This window comes from Phytophthora sojae, assembly GCF_000149755.1.
Source record: "Phytophthora sojae unplaced genomic scaffold PHYSOscaffold_1, whole genome shotgun sequence".
Classification (NCBI taxonomy): domain Eukaryota; phylum Oomycota; class Peronosporomycetes; order Peronosporales; family Peronosporaceae; genus Phytophthora; species Phytophthora sojae.
The window spans coordinates 7,274,282-7,293,146 of NW_009258115.1; the positions used below are offsets into that span (position 1 = coordinate 7,274,282).

The following is an 18,865-nucleotide window of genomic DNA, read 5'->3' on the forward strand; positions in this document are numbered from 1 at the left end:
ACGCACATGGTGTGTCGTACCTGCTCGACCCGCGCTACGCTGGCCAAGGTATGGACCAAGAAACACGGGACTGCGTGGTGGACTTCATTGCCAAGTGGAACGGCCCCGAAAACGAAGATGCGACGATGGTGGAGCTGTTGAAGTTTCAAGCAGCTGCCCAGCAACAAACTCGCCAATTCAAGCTTGTTTTGGACAAGCGTGTTACGGTGAGCGAGTTTTGGAGCGGCGTACACGGCTTCCCGTTGTTGCAAAACATCGTGACGACGGTTTTCGCCTCAGCATGTTCCAGTGCAGCCGCCGAAAGGAATTTCTCGGCGCACAAGTTTGTGCACTCGCAACTTCGCAATTGCTTGAAGGAAGCAAACGTCGAGAAGCTGGTGTTCATCTTCTTCAACATGAAGAATCTCCAGCACGAAGATGTGGACATGTTGAACCTATTTGAAGATTTAGTCGAGACCGACAACGAGGACACCATCAACAACAGTAACCAGGACAGTGACTTCGAGTATTACTAAGCTTTAATGCACAGAACTCATTCCATCTTCAAAGTTTGACTTCATTTTTTATCGCATAGATTTTCGTGTAGTCAAAACGGGGACCACTCTGGCCCTCAGCCATAACGGTGACCACCCTGGCCCTCAGCCAAACCAGGGACCACCCTGGCCCCATGCTAAAATGGTGACCACCCTGACCCTCAGTCAGACTGGAAACCAACCTCACTCTATCCATCTCGCTCTATGCATCTGCGCAAATTGAGGCGAGGCGGGTGTACGCCTGTTGCCGCCCAGGTGTACAGTGGCCCGAAAAGGATCTAGACTTGTCCCCTCGAAACAACCCTGGACGAGCACTAGGTGTCGTCCCGGGTGGCGTGTGTTTCTTGTGGAATCCCTTTTGGTGTCGTTTATCTTCGAACGTGAGGCTTGCACTGCGTGGGTTGCGGGAAACAGGATTATATCGCTAGGACCAGGAAGCAGAGCCAACGCACACTTCAGAACGCAGCTTCCACAGCCTGGATCCGGAGAGATAACCTTAACTATACAGAGTTATACACAAATATACAATACACACAACCGTCACTTATTCTTTGGTTGGCCCTTGGATGGTGGGCCCTACACACCAGTCAACAAAGAGGGTAGATCCAGGACACTGGCAAGTCCAAGACCCTCAATCAATCACGCACCACCCTCAATCAAGAGGGAAAAAGCCGAATCAATACAAAACACAGTACTCAGTAGCCTATCAACAACTAGGTGGTGACTACCTCAACCGCCCTAGGAGTAGCTTAATATGAAATGGCAGTGCTGTACAGGACAAACACCCCAACTAGAATATGAAATAAAGCTTATCAACCCTGGCCGTGCGACAACTCAGGTACTCGCCTTAACTTGATCTGATACTTACTATGAGAGCTCCACACACGACCCTTACGCTGTTAGCCGAGGTGCCCTGAATGCAGGGGAAGAACCGAAAACACATGGCTCCTTTGAGTCTGAACCAGCTCTGAGTAGTCTGGCCCCCAACCGAAGACACTTGCGCTGTACTCGGGAAAACGAACTCTGTTTGGTCTTATCCTTGTAGGCTATCACTAATCGTAACATGCAGTCTTGGAAGTTTTATCTTGGTTTCAGTATGGGTTGTCGTCGGTTGAGTCGCAAAGATCCAGCGGGGATCGGCAGCACAGCTGGGAGGGAGTTCAAGGTTCCATGTGCCGAGCAGATCTTGGGCGGTCGGCTTGGTCGGTCGTTAATGTCTTGGGTTTGTATGATCAGAACTTAGAGCTTGGAGAGTTGTCCATTCGGGATACACATTGTCGATTCAGGATACACGGGCTTCGGTCAGGCAGCTTGGGCGTCGACGAGCTTGGTCGGGCATCTCTTCGGCTCTTGCGGCATGACTGGCTCGATCTTGGCTGGGGGGGCTTCCAGGCTGGCAGACTTCAGGGTCATCGATCTTGGTCCAGCCTGGATGCACCTTGATCATCCTGATTCAGGGCGCTGAGTGCATATCCAGGCTATTCCCACCACTTGGATCCTGGATCCAGCTAGAACCAGGCCGTCAACGTGGGGCTCGGGCTGAAATCTGGAGCCGCATCGTGTCAATATGAAGTTCTTGCGCTGATATTCTTATCTGATCTGGGCAGAAATACCATTTGTCTGGAAAAAAAACACAATGCACTAAAAGTTTTGGTTTAAAGTATTGAATAATAATAATAATCAATTGTCAATATGTGATTTTGCTACTTCAACTATTCGTCCGCATAATCACTCAGGTCGTCGTCTGACACATCTGAGTCATTGAGCCACCACCAGTCTTCGTCTGCGGAGCACGTCGATACGCCGGTACGTGGCGACGCTGGTGCTCTTGCAAGGCGCCGGGAACACCAGGTGACGGCACATAGGGCACGTCGCGTGAATCCCGCGCAAGTCGATGTGTTCATTAATGCACGTACGTTGCCGCACCGGTAGTTCCTTGGTTCAACCACGGACCCCCAGCATATAGGGCACCTGTTGTCTTGCTGGCCTTGTTCGCCCACGTGCTGCACATGCTGGGGGTCCTGGGCCGGGGTCGTCACGGCTTCCTGATCTGAGACTTGAGGAACCGTCTGTTAAAGAGGTGGTTGGAGTTGATTGCGCCCCGTTGTGAATGCCTGATGTTCAGGCTGAGCATCCGGCTGAGCATCCGGCTGGGCGACACGCTGCGGCTCTTGTTGCCGTTCTACGCGTCTTTCGCGACGACGCTGGTTGTGTAGGGCTCGGCGTATGGCTGTAACCAGGTCGGGAAACTGGCGGGCGAAGCAGATGGGAGTCCCAATGTGACGTCTGAGGGACGCCGCATGTCGAAAGGGGGCCATGCACCGGGGGCAGATGAACGTCATTTAGGAAATGAAGGATGTAGGCTGTCGTGAAGACGCGTCGAGGTAAGTCCTCGTTTCTTAGGACCCCTTAAATAGTCTTCAGTGCTCTTTCTATTTAAAATCCCAAATTACCCGCCATTCGGATTCAACGGGTGGGCGGGTGTTTTGAAAAACCCAACACCCAAAAAAACTTTATCCCAAATTTCGAACCCTGACCATCACCTGCGCCGTCACTGGGGCCGTCACCCCCGGCGCTAGCAGCACCGCCAGCTCCACCATCAGCAGCGACGCTATCAACTTTGTTGACTGGGTCGGCGATCCTTGCTCTGTCAGCGCTTTCTGCTCCGGCGTCAGCTCCACGCCAGCAGCTCCGCCGACTTGGCCAAATGGAGAAACTTTCTTTGATGGTACAGTGAACTAATATCTTGTATGTTTTAATGAAAAATCGTAAATATAATAATTCGCACTAAACCTTCCCCTACTTCGACTGAATTTTCTTGCCGACATGAGGACTCTGGTTTCATATTTTATGCCAGTATAAAATCGGCATTTAATTGGCAATCGGCGCAAATCAAAGGAGCAACTTGAGCAAGAGATTCACAGCTTTTTTGATTGGTCTGTGCGCTGCAAAAAATTACCAGAAAAAAGTAGAGATCAAGGGCTTTCTCTACCTGCCACGCTTTATAGTATCGGATAAGTAGAGCCGAAGTTGTAGGCAGTTGACACAGGCACTTAAAAATCGGCCCGAGATTGGCCATTTCCCTTACTGTTTACAGAGGAATCACTAATCAGATCTACCGCTGGCATTAGGTCTGAGCACGTATTGGGAAAAGAAAAGAGGATGCATTTCATAGACTTTCAAACGAGCTCGCGTAGGATGGCTGAAAGTTTTTGCGTCGTGCGCGGCGCTTCCCGGCGCGTTCCTGCGTGCCATGGTGTCGCAATCGTACTGCTACTGCTGGACGTAGGATGTACATATTTGGCTAAGCAGGTGATGACCAACCAATGTGCGAGGAAACTAATCAAGTCCATGTCTTTTGATACAAAAACAACCATAACAAGCATTACTAGAAGGCAGCATAAGTTTTGCAATAGAATCGGCATACGACTTAGGGAGTGCCAGCTCCCCCCGTTGGTGTTCTACTGTAAAACCACCACAAAGTTAACTTTAGTTACTGGTTGAACATGGAGACACCGGCGAAGGCCGACAAGACCACGTCGCAGGCGCCGTACCTTTCTTCCTACCACCGGTCACTCCTATGATCGAGAGCACGTTGCACACAACGCTGGTGAAGTGGACGCAAGCGCAAGGACTACGAGGAGCAGGTCGTCGTGCGGTGTGGGTACGCGTTCAGCAAGAGCTTTCTAAGCGTGTTGTGTGACTTGGCGTCTCTCAGCTTGATCAGGAGCGGTGGCACCCTATGATGGCGGGCCCCGCCAAGTTTCAGCTGCTATATGTAGAACATCAACACTGCAGTCCGTAGCTCCTCTCGCCTCTCGCGAGGGAATCCGTTCACGACTGCTGTATCGATCAGTTCTTCAAGTGAAGCGTTCACATCCGCATCGCATCTCACACCAACAATGAAATCTCTGTCCAGCTATAATGGGTCCTCATCTACTGCATCCTTGTTCTCCACTAGCTGCTCTAATTGACGCTCGATATCGATCCCAAGCGTAGCAAGAACATCCTTCCCGATAATGAACCCCTCTTCGTCTTCTTCGATCACCAAACACTTAACACGCGATGTGAGGCGAACATAACCTGCTGCTATGTTTTATTTGTAACATCACATCAACAGTCATACTAGCACGTAAGATATGCCCGCCAGCCGTCTTCACTGGAATCTCCTTCATCATCACCAATTTCACCGTATCATCTTTCTCCTTTAATACCATCAACTGCTCCCTGCTAATGACATTAGTATCAGCCCCAGGATCTGCGCAATAGGATATTGAGTGTGCGCCATTCATCTGTACCAGCTTAACTGGGCCAAGCCATGCACTCTTTAATGTGCTTCAATTTTCAATCTTGAGCAATCTTCCGCTAGTCAGCTTTGGCGCAGTCCCGGCGCTCGGGCGGCTGCCTCAGCAGGGTCGTCTTTTCGTCGTGCGTAGCCACTGGGCAGCACACTAGTCAGTGATTGCCTTTGCATTTAAGACAGCCACCATCCGGCTTATTAGAGGTCGCACCCTGTTTGTCGGCGTGGGGCGACTTCGCCGGCCTCTCAGCATTTTTTTGGCTTGGAGGAAACGTAGTAGCAGCCTTGCCCGATTATATCTTAAACCAGCTCTCCTTTTTGGTCTAGTCGTCGCCACCCAGGAGCTCTCATTGTCCTCCACTTCGGATCATGCCCCGCTTCTCTTGAGACGCCGAAACTCTCTCTCGTGCTCCAAGCCTTCTCCACAATGATCTTGAAAAGAGCCCTTACAGCTTGATATGCTAGGGTGGCTACAATGCCTTCACGATATGCTTGGGGCTCGATAAAAGCAATCAACGACTTGCCTTTGAGCTTACGTTCCTCCTTGATCAACAAAAACTCGGACCAGCCAGGCTCTTCAGTCACCTGTCTGCTCGATCGAAAGAACTGCACCACCCTCTCTCGAACATCAGTCTCTTATTAGTCCATGCGCACGACAGCATTGAAATCAGCAGCAACGTCAGGCACGGTGTTGTCTTCACGGTAGATATGATGGCGTCGATCTTGGCCAGTAGCAACTCATCCGTCACTTCTTCCTCCTCGACCCCCCCCCCCCCCAGAAGTCCAAGCCAAGGCAGTATCCGCAGCATTTGCGAGAGTTCCTGCGTGAGTTCAATGCAGAGCTCGAACGAATGGACTGGGTATAGGAAACTTGCAGAGTAGGTCGGCTAGAGCAGCACTGCCAGTGCGGAAGCCAGGATCAGAGGAGTACAGACAGACAAGGGATTATCAAGCTATGAATGGCGAAACAGATCTGCTGCAGGGGCCATGCCTATTCTACGTGTGGTGACTGGACATGTTCGAGGAATGAAGCACTTTGGGTTGTTCGATTTTCTCAAGGGGTTTGGCAGCTTCCTCTGGCTAAGGAGTGCCAGGAATTTCTGTCATACATAACAGACAGCAAGGTGTATAATCCTACCCGCGTGGCACAAAGCTGTAGTGACGCGGCAATTCATTTCCAGCCCACAATGGAGAAGTGTTTTGAGGAGTTGTTGTTAAGCAGTCGATGGTGTGGGTGGATGCATTGCTGCTATATGTGAGCAGTGTAGATAATACTTGGAGAAGCTGCAGAAGTTTTTATCTCTCATGAACGAGTTTGGTCTGGAGCTTTACGTTAAGAAGTCGAGCCTTTACCAGTCAAGCATGAAGTGGTGTGGCAAGCTGATAGACAGAGACGGCGTGAGGTACGACCCCGAGCGGATCGGGCGCTCAGGGAGATGCCGGATCCCAGTATTGCAGGAGACCTGCAACAGTTCGTCCCTTTGTGCTGCGAACTGGTTCAGTGAGAGCATTGTGGGCTATGCGGAAGCTGTTCAACCGCTGCAGACGAGGTTAGATGACGTATTATGGCGCAAGCCGTGGTCGAACTAAGCTGCGTCTGCAGACTCAATTACTTTCACGCCGGAATTGCGCCAGGCTTTTTGCCAGGTGCTTGAGTTGCTAGCTACGTCAGCTACATTACATCATCCTGTGGAGAAGCAGGATCCAGGAAAGTGGAGAGAGGAAGTGATTGGCTGGATGATGGATCCGGACCATGTCACACATCCGTGAGACTGACGGAGTTGGATCGGGCCCCCGATCCAATCCAGATCTGATTCTGATTCGGACTCAGATGGAAGTGAGCGGTGGATCTAAGGCTATGGCTCGACGGAGGCAATCAAGCGACACGCAAGGAAGGTAATCAAGCCCTATTGAGTCAGTTGGTACAGATGGGATGATGGGATCCATAGGAAGATAGGACTTTGGGATGGGATTGGACTTTAGCTTAAATCATTGTTGAATTTGCCTTATACATCGCAAGTGCCTTCGCCTTCGCCTGGAAACGGGAAGTACATTGGCCCCACGGCTTAGCACGTTTCTGGTAGTGGATCTATCGTTGGTTAAGACGGGATAATACATTGGCCAGTTCTGCAACCTTTCTAGTGACCTACTTGCAAGTGCATATCCCAGATCCACCCGGATTTATTACTTGACCGGGTGCGTCCTCAACTCTCAACATCTACGGAACCCGCTATAGGAAGCGGCAAGTACGGCAAAGGAAAACCTGTGAAGGCATAGGAAAGGAACAACAACAACCGAAAGGCAACTCCACGGCCGGATCCAGATCCAGACCGCCCGATCCAAGTCGACTACCACTGGATTGGGAGTAACTACTGCGAGCAGAGTGAAGATTTTTTTTTTGCTCCACCCACATCCCCGCGTCTCGCCCAGACTGTTCTGTCTTCAAGACGCTTCAGCAGACACCAAAGGAGCAGATTCAGCCCTACCGACGGGTACACAAGGTGACCAGTTCAGCACACAGATCTCGGATCATCGGGGGACCCCCTCCGTAAGTCGGTGTTTGGGCGCAGTTGGTAAGTTGGATTGGCAATCTCGCAGATTTTGCTGATCCCGCTACGCCACAATCCAAGTCTACAAAGTTAAATGGTCTTGGTCACCGATGCTTCGGACAAAGACTGGCCCGTGTTGGTCATGCAAGTGGAGGGGTAAAAGTAAAGAAGTCGGAGAGCAGTCACATCGACTGTTGACTTACTTGAGTGGGACGTTTACGGACACACGAGCAAATTGGAGTGTTATCGAAAAAGAAGCATTCCCCATTGCTACAGCGTGCAAGAAGCTGTCGTACCTGTTGATGCAGCCACGTCATCTACGACTAAGAAAAATGCGGCCGAGAAACCTGCGTCCAGAAGATCCTCCTTCCGGAAGGGTAGCCATGATGGATCTCACTGTGCAAACAGCCCCTCCCACTCAAGCCACCATCTACCGAAAGCACCACCAGCATGAACCCCACGACGGCCACGGTCGTGAACCATTATCAGCGGGATTTGGGACGACGGCTATACCTCACATAACACTAGGTTAGCACTGCGCTACGTGCAGTGGATGGGATACCAGAGACCAAGTGGTTTCGCGAAACTGGGAGCTCTCATCGCCGTCACGCGCCTCTCAGCCAGACTGAAAACATCAAGGCAAACGCCCCTGTGTTTCGCTTCGCATGATCGACTTCGCCGCGAGACCCCACCAAACCTGGATAGTGGCGACAAAGTGGGAGGTCGTCGAACTGTCGTCTCTCTGTCCTCCCCAGCATCTACACCGCAACTTCGCATCGACAGAAACAGTGTCAGTGACGGAAGCCCATGAATGGGTACAGACGTTGGTGCTGCTCGCCTTCACGGATGGACCAAACTCATCCCTATCCCATAGGCGTTCAACGGATGCGCCATTCGCTCTAACGCTTACGTCGTTGAGACGAATGAGGGCGATTTACTCAGCTTTTGTGACGACCTGCCGCATGCCGACCCACGTACAACGACACGTGACGCCCGACTGGTCAATAACGTGGCGAAGGACGCTACAATGGAGTGAGTGGCGACTGTGGAGCGAGTGGCGTATTTTTTACCGCTTCCGCTTCTGTTTCAAACGATGTGACTCCAAGCGAATCCTGTCAAACAACGAGGGCTAAAGCGAGTGCAACCCCAACAAGGAAGCTATCGCAAAAAAAAAAACGGCCAACAACGACAAGGGGCGTTATGCGATAAATACTAGCGCCAGCTCGGCAAAAAAAATGTGCGCAAATGCTGAAGGAAGCATTCGAGTCGGATGCCACAGCTGAGATGACCATGTATTTTAGGCTTTAAGTTAACTTGCGTGAATAACAAGCACAGTGCCATCGATTTAAGCATTTATGTAGCAATTGTTTGTTCGATATTTAAATGTACCAACTTAATTTTTATCCATTCACCAGTTTTTACTGGAATATTGGCGTCATAACTACCGTAGTAGTCCTAGGGGTCACTTCAATAGCACGAGGTACAAACTTCAGCACCGCCATATGCAAGAAAATCATGATTTTACTAATAAAAAATGCATCCCGATTTACTGTCTTACTCGCTTTCGCTATCGCTGTCAATATCATCGCCTACTCCGATGTCATCACGTTTATCGACGCCGCGTACTCCTTGACCTCAGTGGTCCAATGACCACTGAAGTCATCCCACAGTAATAGGATGTTCTCGTCAGGATTGGGGCGCTCAGCAAAGGGGTATTCCAAGAATTTCATTGACAATTCAGCGTTCCACCACGCGCATTTGTTTCCGTAGATTTGACACTGGTTGCCCTTTTACAGTGGCTTTATTTCACGCTTCCACATTGTGAATCCGTTCCGTGACGCTCGGCGCCTTAGGAACAGCTTTACCCATGTAGGAGATGCTGCGAATTTCTCGTGCAGCCCATTCTCAGCGGCTACCTCTTTTGCCTGTAGCTGTAGCATGAGCCTCGAAACAGGCGCTCCGTCCTTCCGCAGCGTGTTGAGCCAAAGCACAAGGTCTTCTTCGACTTCCTTGGGGAGCACTGTTGCATCGCCGAGGTTACGAAGATTGCGGTGACGGCCGCGACCCGACTCACAAGCAGCTCGGATTGTTGGAGCCTGTTTCAACCACTTGTTAATATGTTTCTTTCTAGCACGAAGCTCGCTGCCCTCCACTTTGCCATAGAAGTGTGCAATGGTTGTGTCCAGATCGTGGCCGGCTTCTGTAAAGCTTATAACTCCTGCTTGTGGGGGTATTCCACTGCGGTTCGCTGGTACGTGTTTCGCTTCTTTCCATTGCCATTTACGCGAGGCCGTACCATTGGTCTGCTTGCTCTGCGCGGTTCTAGGAAATGCGGTCGGGCCATTCTTTTATCATTGGTGAGCCTAAAACTAAATACGGTCCAGCTCGTAAGTAACATGCCCATATGATAAAATTCTATCGATTTGATTGGGTGGGTTACAAGTGACCCTTAGAAGTAAGCGACGCCTAGGACTACGACGATACGGTATTAGCGTATTCATAATAAACATCAGATACGGTCAATATAAACTACACCGACTATGCATAAAGACAATATAAGGTCTGGGATGTCAAAGTAAAAGGTACACGGAGTAACAGATCTAAGTTTTTTAACAGGCATTAGATTTCTAATGCCTGTTAAAAAACTTAGATCTGTTAACCCTTTCGCGGTAAAAAGGCTACAGAAATAGCCTTTTAGGAGATTTTCCAAAACACGGTAGAGTATAACCCCTCGTATAGGGCTTTCTGTGCCCTTTTCCACATGTTCAGGCTAGTAATTCTCTAAGCGGATAGCTTAGAGCCAGCGTCATTTCTTGTCAGACCATCAGTTTAATCCATTCGGTACATTTTAATATGAACTAGAGTATCCAAAATCTCATGGTATTACCGGTATAAAGCAGCGCAGCGTCCGGATCGATGCTTTTGACGTGGTTTTGGATTTGGCACACCCGCCATTACGATGCATACTGTGGTACTGTGCGACGTTGGGGCTCATGCAGGCTGCGGAATCCAAAACGGAGTGCGCATGGCGCGACAGTAGTGAATGCAGTGTCTGGACAGTAGTATGCGTAGTGTTTTCTGGACGTCGCATCATATTGAGTACCAGTATCTACATTGATATAGACGGACAAGTCCATGGTGGTGCACTTTAGAGTGCTCGATTAGATGGGCGTGATGTTTGCTGCAGCAAGAACCTAAGTAAAGCAATATGAACGCATGGCGCAGCGAAATTAGCGCCAATTTGCGCCGCGTACTTTATAACTGCAGTAACGTGTAAACTGCAGATGTAGTTCGTAAAAATATAGGTATTTTACTAGGTGCGGCTCGCGAAGAAGTCTCGTTGGATGACATTATACTGGGTTGCAACAACTCACGCACCATGGAGTACTGTAGACCTTGACAGTTTTCTTCCTGATCGTGGGGTGAGCAAATAAAAGATAGTAACAGAAATAGCGATAACAATATCAGTTTCAAAGTCAGTAACTAATAGCGGTTGCAGTAGCGGTGGCATTGACAGTAGGGCAGTTGCAGTGGTAGCTGGCAGTGATCGTGACGCAGGCGAACAATTCCAATAGCAATATACCGAATAAAAATTATTGTGCCTTTCACTTATTCTGCCGTGATAATTCTGGTATAACTCTAATCCGTTATCGACCTTAATTATGCCCCGAGTTAGCTAATTCCCATGTTAATTCCGGGTCGTCACTCCGTGGCCGAATTAGGATGAGGCCGACTCAAGGCGGAATAAGCTAATCCAGCCTTCGTTATTAATAGGCGGAAACAGAGCGATTGGCGGTTTCCTATCCGCCAATACATGCCATTCTGTTCATATCTCCGTCGATTAGCTGATCGCGGATGTTAGGGGAAGCGCTCACAATCTTAGGCATCATTAGCACTAAATAAGCGTTGATCACCCTTTTATGACTCTAATTCCGCCTGAATTAACAGCTCACCCGCCAAAATACGTGAAAGACACAATACGTCATATTGATATTACTTACGCAGCAATACAAGTCACACACATTATTTGGAAAAGAGGAGAGTGATTTATAAGGGTCTAGAGGACGATAAGATCATCGATAATGTTTGGATCGTGTCGTTTTCACCACGGTGGACGGCGATATTCAGATGGCATCTACTTATAAATTTAGTTTGAGCAAGCCATGAAATGCCCGTGATATTATGCAGCAAGTCAAGCAGTATGGAGTAGATTTTGGCAGTCTTTGGAAAAAGAAAGCAGGAGCAATATCATTACAGTGCCATTATCAATGCTGAGATCGTAGTTGTAGCGTAAATAACAACGGTAGAGGTAGTGGCAGCAGATAATAAACAGTCGCAGTAGCGATAGCAGCAGATACGAACAAGTAATATCAATGACAACATTACTATGACATCATTAACAGTAGTGAAATAGTAGTTGTAGTAGCTGTAGTACAGCTGCTCCAGCTGTAGTTGCAGTAGTGGTAAGCAGATAGTGCCTGTGACCAGCAGTAACGCGCGCCACAGGTAGCATAACAAATGCAATATCTTTAACAATAGTGGAATATGAGTAGTATAGCAATATAAGTAGTGATGAGGTAGGAGTAGGAGCAGCAGCGATAGTGCCAGTGTCAGTGACAGTGGCTGAAGCAGTGGCAGTAGCAGTGACAGTGGCTGAAGCAGTGGCAGTAGCAGTGACAGTAGCAGCCGCAGTAGCTGTAGCATGGCAGTGGTGGCGACAGTGGCAGTTGCAATAAATACCAATTGCAACATGATGTTGTCAACATCAGGGCCCCTCCAATTCAGTATTATATTGAATTGGTAAAATTGTTTGACAGTAATAATGATTTAAATATGACGATAACCAAAGCTAATTATTATACTGATTAAATATTTCAATTCCATGCGCCTTGACTGTGTTTTTGAATACCCTGAAATCGTACGAGCCAATAATACAAATTTCAATATGGCGCTTGCCAATAACACATATTTTCGTCATATTAATTGACAATTTTCATATTGAAATTTTTTATACATACCCCTGGTCAGCATCAATTATAATCGTATGAAAATTTAAGTTTCTTGTAGTAATATGAATCGTTTCATGTATAGTACTCACAAAAATATTGGTGATAATGTTAATAACAGTAACAAGTGCAGACTGGCGCTGAGGCGCGGCGCGTCCTAACCGTTTTAGTAGCAAAAAACACAAAATTGTTCGGTCCGCTTAGAGACCCGCACGCGAAGCGCGCCCCAGTCAACCATAGTTTAAAACAAATCAAAATTGGTACACATCATGTAATAATTGTACAATTCTAAGTCATACGCATCCAAACTACGTATCCTGCAAACCACCGCAGATGACATGTCCCATGAGACACGCGGAAAAGGCTCCGTAACTTTGTAAAAGGACGCCTGGAGCGCTCTTTTAGTTGAAAATATCACTAACTTGTATATTAAAGTTTATCAAGGATGCTCGCAAAAGGGCTAAGTACTTGATCAGGGTCTCCAAAATCGGATAACAATAATTTCCAAAAACAACAATTAATACGCGTTTTGACGGGTCCAGACCGTTGTCGTGATATTTTTGTGGTAATTTGTGAGATTCCTGATTTCTTACAACCGTTTTTATATTAGTGTGCTGGCAGCCAGTCATCCACTTGTCTTCGGTTGTTTATAAGCGCGTTGTTCAGTCTCCGCTCAATCTACAGCTCTCCCTTTTCAATTCTCACTGCTCACGACCGAAATATCCAACCACATCATGGTTGGCACTATTCATCCTCGCCCAACCTGCACTACTCACAAATCTGGGTGTGTTACTTCCACCGGTGCCGTAATGAGAACGGCGAGCTGGCTATCGAGTATTTCCGTTGCCGTTGCGGTACAGTTTGAAAGCAAACCCTTGAGAATTTTACTTTAATCTGATGCAACATGTCAAGCAGGAGCACCCTACTACGAGACAGTGCTATGACAGCGGATACCGACTCGCTTGTTAACTTTTTGCTGACACTTAGCACTCAACCTTCATGGCTGGATGGTACGAATCATCATTTGCAACTTACCACTTGATTTTTGCCAGAGTCACGAAGCTAAGCGATACGTGTAAACTTCATTTTACTATGTTTACCATCCTATCGGAACGAACAACTTTTTTATGAAGGTTATTCTAAACTCCGACATTAAAGTTTGACCAATGATATACAACCATACTGTGGGTGTTCTGACATCCCTGCATTTTCCGATAGACAGGATTAAGGCCAAAGCCAGGGCAAAATCGGAAATAGTGCATCATCGGAAATAACACAATATATACGGTAGATTAGATCTAGGTGGCATTTTTGGCGCTTCCAGTCAGTTTTCATGATAGGCCCTTGGCCGCAAGGAAATCGCTTCTGGAGGCCTGGAGGCCAAAACAATCGGTTTTTGTATATACATGCAGTATGGCCCCCGGAGCAATGTGCACCGGAGCCTGGAAATTTATTAATGAGGCCGGCCCCAGGGTAGGGGGGGGGCACAATTAGAAGCAGGCCGACACCAGCCCCCCCCCCCCCCCCTTTGAGGCATCTCATTGGCCAATTTATTAGCCAATACTGAACATTTATTTAACAATGAGCGTTGATTGGTTCTCTCAATAGTCAATCGCCACTCGCCTCCTGTTCGAAATTGGTGGCTGCTAGGCATTGTACGTCGCCGACACGCGGCTCGGAGCGTGAAGTCTCTTTTTTATTAGAGTTGATCAAGTCTCCTGCCCCCTCTGCGCACCCACCCACACCCAAAACAAGATGACTGCCCCCCACCCCCCCCCCATCCTCCCGATCAACATCCCAACACCGTAGCTCAATGATAGAGCGCAGTGCCCCCACCCTGAGATGCCCGTTCAATTCGGGTCGGTGTTATTGATCAAGACGGGCTTTTGCGGCCGTGTCGTGCTGTACCAAGAATCTAGCTGCTGCGTCTCAATCCGTGGGTCTGCGTTGTGCTCCTAGGTGTTGTGCCAGCGTATGTGTCGTGCTGTGGTTGTGCCAGGAGTAGCGCCTGCTACGTATCAATCGGTACTGCGTTCGGCTGCGTCGTGCTCTAGCTCCTGCTGAATCTTTGTATGGTTTGGGACACTAGAGACGCTTGTATGTATACGTATGATACATGCATTGATTTAACCGAGACCCGTATCCCAGTTAGCCTACGCGTGAGTTTGTGTCATCTCCTTCAACATCATTTTCGCGTTGGAGCGCGCGAACCTCGGACTTGTGCATATCTTCTTGATATCGCTTAAGAAAGGCGTATTCCTGTTTGAAATGCCTCGACCGTTCGCTTGATGAAGTATAGCACAAATACTCTGCAGTCGGCGTGATTCGGCTTGTTCGGACTCCTCTCACGACGAATGCTGGTGCAGCGTTGTCAGGATATTTAGTGCACAGCTCCGTGTCGAAATATCCACCCACGATTTTTTTACCGCTTGGATGCTGGAGATTTCTTTGGAGTCCACATGCAGGCATCCCCTCAGGAAAGCCCTCTTTTTGGGTCAAATTCTGCGCAGGTCAAGTCCTGCGCAACTCTCTTTTTAGGTCAACGGCTGCGCAAAAAATATCATACCCGAGAGGTTCTATAGTTAGTCTGTGATTTTGACCAATCACGTGAGTTACTTCAGTTTAAAGTCGCTAGTGCTGCTTCGCATATATATTTAAAGATAAGAGTCTAAGGATAAATTTGGCCGCCCACACAATAAGTCTATATTGAAGTAAAATAAAGCATGGGACAGTGGCATTTTGCTGCCAAAGTCTCATATATATATATATATAAATTCTGAGGAAAATATGGTCGCTTGTATAAGGGTGCAATCTTAAGTGAAGTAAAAATAAAACGGTGCACTAGGTTTCGTGCGACATCATTTCAAACATCTATTGTGAGTTACATAATAGCAAGTTTCCTCTTCGCTTCGGTCACTTCGACTTTTACCAGCGCTTCAACAGCCGACCGCACCCCCTCCCCCCCCCCCCTCCCTTCGGTTCAGCCCCAGCAGCATGGACTTCTCGTCGGATGAAAGTCGCCCTCGTTTGAGTCATTCCGACTCCAGCCTGTATGGGCCGTCCTCGATTCACTCCTACACCAGTCTGTATGAGGGGTCCGACATGAGCGACGTATCCTCTGGCGAAACCGAGCTCCTTCTCAGTCCTTCATCGACCTCAGCCTCCCAAGAGAATGATGGTCATCGAGTTGTGATCAAGGCGCCCTCCCGGATGGTGTTGAAGCTATCGCCGGCACGAAGTCGGTGACGTATCGAGGGTGTCCGTACAGCCACTATCACGGGACTGAGACGAAGCATTATCGGTGCAGCGCGTATCGACGCACTGAGTGCCAAGCCAAGCTCTACGTGTCAAGACTGGGTGCTGTAGTTCAAGGGACCCATAAACAGGAGTGCGTCCCAGAAATGGTCCTGGTCCCGAATGGACTGCCCACAACATTCGCCAATTGGAAGCAGCAAATGCTTATTGCCACAGACGAAAGCGGGATCCATGACGTGACGCTTGCCCCGACGGAGGTGTGGCGAATTATCCGGGACCGGTTTTACAGCGACGACAATGTTGTCGTACAATGTGCTTCCAAAAAGCAGATTTTAGGTCGGCTGTATCGCACGCGGAGGAATTTTGGGCGGGACATTTTTGAGTGCCTCGAGACAGAACCACTGTGCGATGTCAAGGACAGCCCGGGTCTCAAGTTTTTCCACTTCACTCACTACGAAGACGAAGTCCTGCATCGTGTCATTGGTTGGGCGCATCCGCTCATGGACCGCATGAAGCAGCGCAGGTGCCCCATATTCATCGATGCGACGTACCGATCAGTACCGACTCGCTTTTATCAGCTGGTGATCGTGATGATGTTCGACCCCATTTCGGAGCTGTACCATCCAGTTTGGTACGCACTCACGTCTGGAAAGACAGGTCAGATTTCCGAGCATTTGTTCCACTACATCCACGTCGCTTCTAAAAAGAAGCTGGACCCGGCGCATGTGGTTTGTGACTTCGAGTTTGCGATGGTCAAGGCGGTACAAAATCAGTTTCCAGAATCTAGAATTGTGGGCTGCATTTTTCACTTCAAGCAAGCACTGCGCCGCAAGATGCTCAACTTGAAGATTTCAGAATCTGAGGTGGATCTAGCTATGCGAGAGGAGTGCATCGATCGGCTTACGGTGATTCGTCGGTGCGACATCGTTTTCCGGGGAATCCCAAATGTTTGACGCATGATCAAGCGTGACTGTGCCGACCAAGGCATCGCGTAATCGAAGGCTGACTGGAAGAAGTTTTGGAAGTATTTCAAGACAACCTGGATGAAGAAGTTTCTTCCCGAATGGTGGAACGTCAACGGTCTCAATGAGGACATCATCAATAGGACCAACAACCCCCTCGAACGGTACAATCGTACCCTCAACGACGCCTCACCCCGATGTCGTCAAGTTTATTGCGGTCATCAAAGAGCAGAGCCGCGAAAATGTCCGACTAATTAACGACATTTCAAACCGCCGTGCGAGCGCACCTGCGCATGCTGCAGCTCGGCCCGCTCCCGGTTTCGAGTCTGACCCAGATTTGTACGTCGACTCGGATTCAGATCTGGAAGTAGACTCTGTATAGATTCGGACGACTCCGACAGCGACAACGAAACGGTGAGGTCGAGATCTGCCGAGTATTGAAAGACTTGCGCTGAAACTACATGCTACATAATATTACATAGCATTTGAATACGCTAAACAAACCCTCCAAGCAAAAATAAACAATAAATTCTGTTCTAGATTTGTAAGTCAACGTTTTAAGTCAACCTTAGCACTCTTTACAATAGTAGTTTCACTACAACAAGAACATTCAATTCTCTTCTGTTGCAACTTGAGAAGCTTTACTCCGAATATATATTCTTTGCATTATCTAACAAATTAGATGTTTGTACAAGCACATATTCCTTTTTATTCGTAATAGAATTGTAGTTAAGAATTCAATTCATGCCGGACCGATTTAAAAATGACTTGGTTTTAGTATACAGTGAGTTTTTCTAAATGTTTATAAAGTAGGTCGCTCTTGCCAACCGAGAACGTTTGTGGCCAGGGAATGATCCCTTTTACCGTCCGTCAAACGACTCAATGACCAAATTCTCACGGTGGGTTATTTCTCGAGAGAATCCAGTCAGCCTGATCTATAGGAGACTCACTCCCACTAAGTGAGAGTGTGACGGACGACCCAAATCCTTGGTTATGTCTCAGATCTGAAGGAGGATTTCCACACAACACTTACCTCAAGCATCGAGCTCCTCTACAGGTGTGGGATTTGAACCCACGCCACCTGACAAACACCTGCCTGTCTAGGCGCACGCCCTACGGGCATCTAGTGATTTTTGCGCAAAACATGTATATTTATATATTCACTCCTCATAAATAATATTTTGTTGTGAGTATAATATTGAGTATAATATTATTTTTACAGTTTTATCACATCACAAAAATGATGCTTTGGATTAGGTCAAATCCATGTTCAATTTGATCCTAATTTGACCCAAAAACCGAGTTACAACCGAGTTGTGCAGGATTGGACCTGTGCAGCATTTGACCCAAAACAAATTACTCCCTCCTCAGATTCTGCGTAGTGCCTACAGGGTTTTACACAATGGCAAAAGTCCAGTGATTGCCCATGCATATAGGTAGAATCACGTGATCGTACTTCTCATACGGAAATGTTGCGGTAATATCTCAACAGCGCTCGTGCACAAGTCCAACGTTTCGCCCCACTAGAGCAAATTCGCTGTAGATGTGTCCAAAAACGTTTGTATCCATGACAAACGATCGGCCGTGTTGCGGGGGTGCACTCGAGTGTAATAGTATAGAAGCACATCATTGAGCCAATCTCGGTCTTTAATTGTGCGGACATCTTCCGGTGTCACCAGCAAACGCATGCTTGGTTTGCTCACAACAAAGCATGGCGACTGTGTTTGACACAATGTCGGGCTGCGATATATCCCACACATCTCCAAAACCAAATGGGACGCCTGCATTCTCACTATCATCATTCAGCAGTGATATCACCTCAGGCGACTCGGGTTTTTCGGCCAAAGTCGACTTGGTTGGGTAGGTGTTTTCGGGCAATGTCGACTTGGCTGGAGGGTGTTTTTTGCGGTCAAAGTTGACACCTGGCGCTTGAGTTTCTTGTTGGAGGGCTCGTTCACATTCGCGGCCGTCGTGCTGGTGTTCTTGAGGAGTCGTGAGATGAAAGTGCTTAGCTTGTGCCGGCCTATAAACCGGGTGGTCCACGAACGCTGAGCCTCGGATTTGCGTTTCGCAAAGCCAGGTATTGTCACTGTAGCATCCGCGACAACATCGTCTCTACACACCACCTGGCCGTTTGCCACTTTCTCCTTGATGCTCTCAAACAATACCAGCCTCGTATTGGAGCGTCGGAGGGGCCATGCCTGGTGGCGCTGCCTGTTTTGCGGACGGGTCGGCCTGGGACGAAAATAACTTGTGTTTG

At 48.4% G+C, this 18,865-nt stretch overlaps 6 protein-coding genes and 1 pseudogene across 7 annotated transcripts; 4 read left to right on the plus strand and 3 right to left on the minus strand.

The window, feature by feature from the left end:
- Positions 1–212: 212 nt before the first annotated feature.
- Positions 213–425, plus strand: PHYSODRAFT_377574 (hypothetical protein; the record flags this gene model as incomplete). The annotated part of the gene is made up of 1 exon (XM_009517740.1): positions 213–425. A coding segment is annotated over one exon (213 nt), but the record flags the coding sequence as incomplete, so codon positions are not given.
- A 3,880-nt stretch (positions 426–4,305) lies between these two features.
- On the minus strand, positions 4,306–4,750 carry PHYSODRAFT_309514 (hypothetical protein; the record flags this gene model as incomplete). The annotated part of the gene is made up of 3 exons (XM_009517741.1): positions 4,306–4,452; positions 4,474–4,622; positions 4,660–4,750. The coding sequence occupies 3 exons, from the start codon at positions 4,748–4,750 to the stop codon at positions 4,306–4,308; spliced, it is 387 nt and encodes a 128-aa protein (XP_009516036.1).
- Positions 4,751–5,133: 383 nt separating this feature from the next.
- On the minus strand, positions 5,134–5,469 carry PHYSODRAFT_468995 (hypothetical protein; the record flags this gene model as incomplete). Its single annotated transcript, XM_009517742.1, has 1 exon — positions 5,134–5,469. A coding segment is annotated over one exon (336 nt), but the record flags the coding sequence as incomplete, so codon positions are not given.
- A 2,023-nt stretch (positions 5,470–7,492) lies between these two features.
- On the plus strand, positions 7,493–7,915 carry PHYSODRAFT_476699 (hypothetical protein; the record flags this gene model as incomplete). The annotated part of the gene is made up of 1 exon (XM_009517743.1): positions 7,493–7,915. One exon carries the CDS (start codon positions 7,493–7,495, stop codon positions 7,913–7,915), a length of 423 nt encoding a protein of 140 aa, XP_009516038.1.
- A 1,311-nt stretch (positions 7,916–9,226) lies between these two features.
- On the minus strand, positions 9,227–9,484 carry PHYSODRAFT_402987 (hypothetical protein; the record flags this gene model as incomplete). The annotated part of the gene is made up of 1 exon (XM_009517744.1): positions 9,227–9,484. A coding segment is annotated over one exon (258 nt), but the record flags the coding sequence as incomplete, so codon positions are not given.
- A 4,703-nt stretch (positions 9,485–14,187) lies between these two features.
- On the plus strand, positions 14,188–14,257 carry PHYSODRAFT_t121 (annotated as a pseudogene). The gene has a single exon. The product of its transcript is annotated as a tRNA-OTHER (tRNA).
- Positions 14,258–15,843: 1,586 nt separating this feature from the next.
- On the plus strand, positions 15,844–16,863 carry PHYSODRAFT_473787 (hypothetical protein; the record flags this gene model as incomplete). The annotated part of the gene is made up of 2 exons (XM_009517745.1): positions 15,844–16,590; positions 16,645–16,863. 2 exons carry the CDS (start codon positions 15,844–15,846, stop codon positions 16,861–16,863), a joined length of 966 nt encoding a protein of 321 aa, XP_009516040.1.
- Between the last annotated feature and the right edge of the window lie 2,002 nt (positions 16,864–18,865).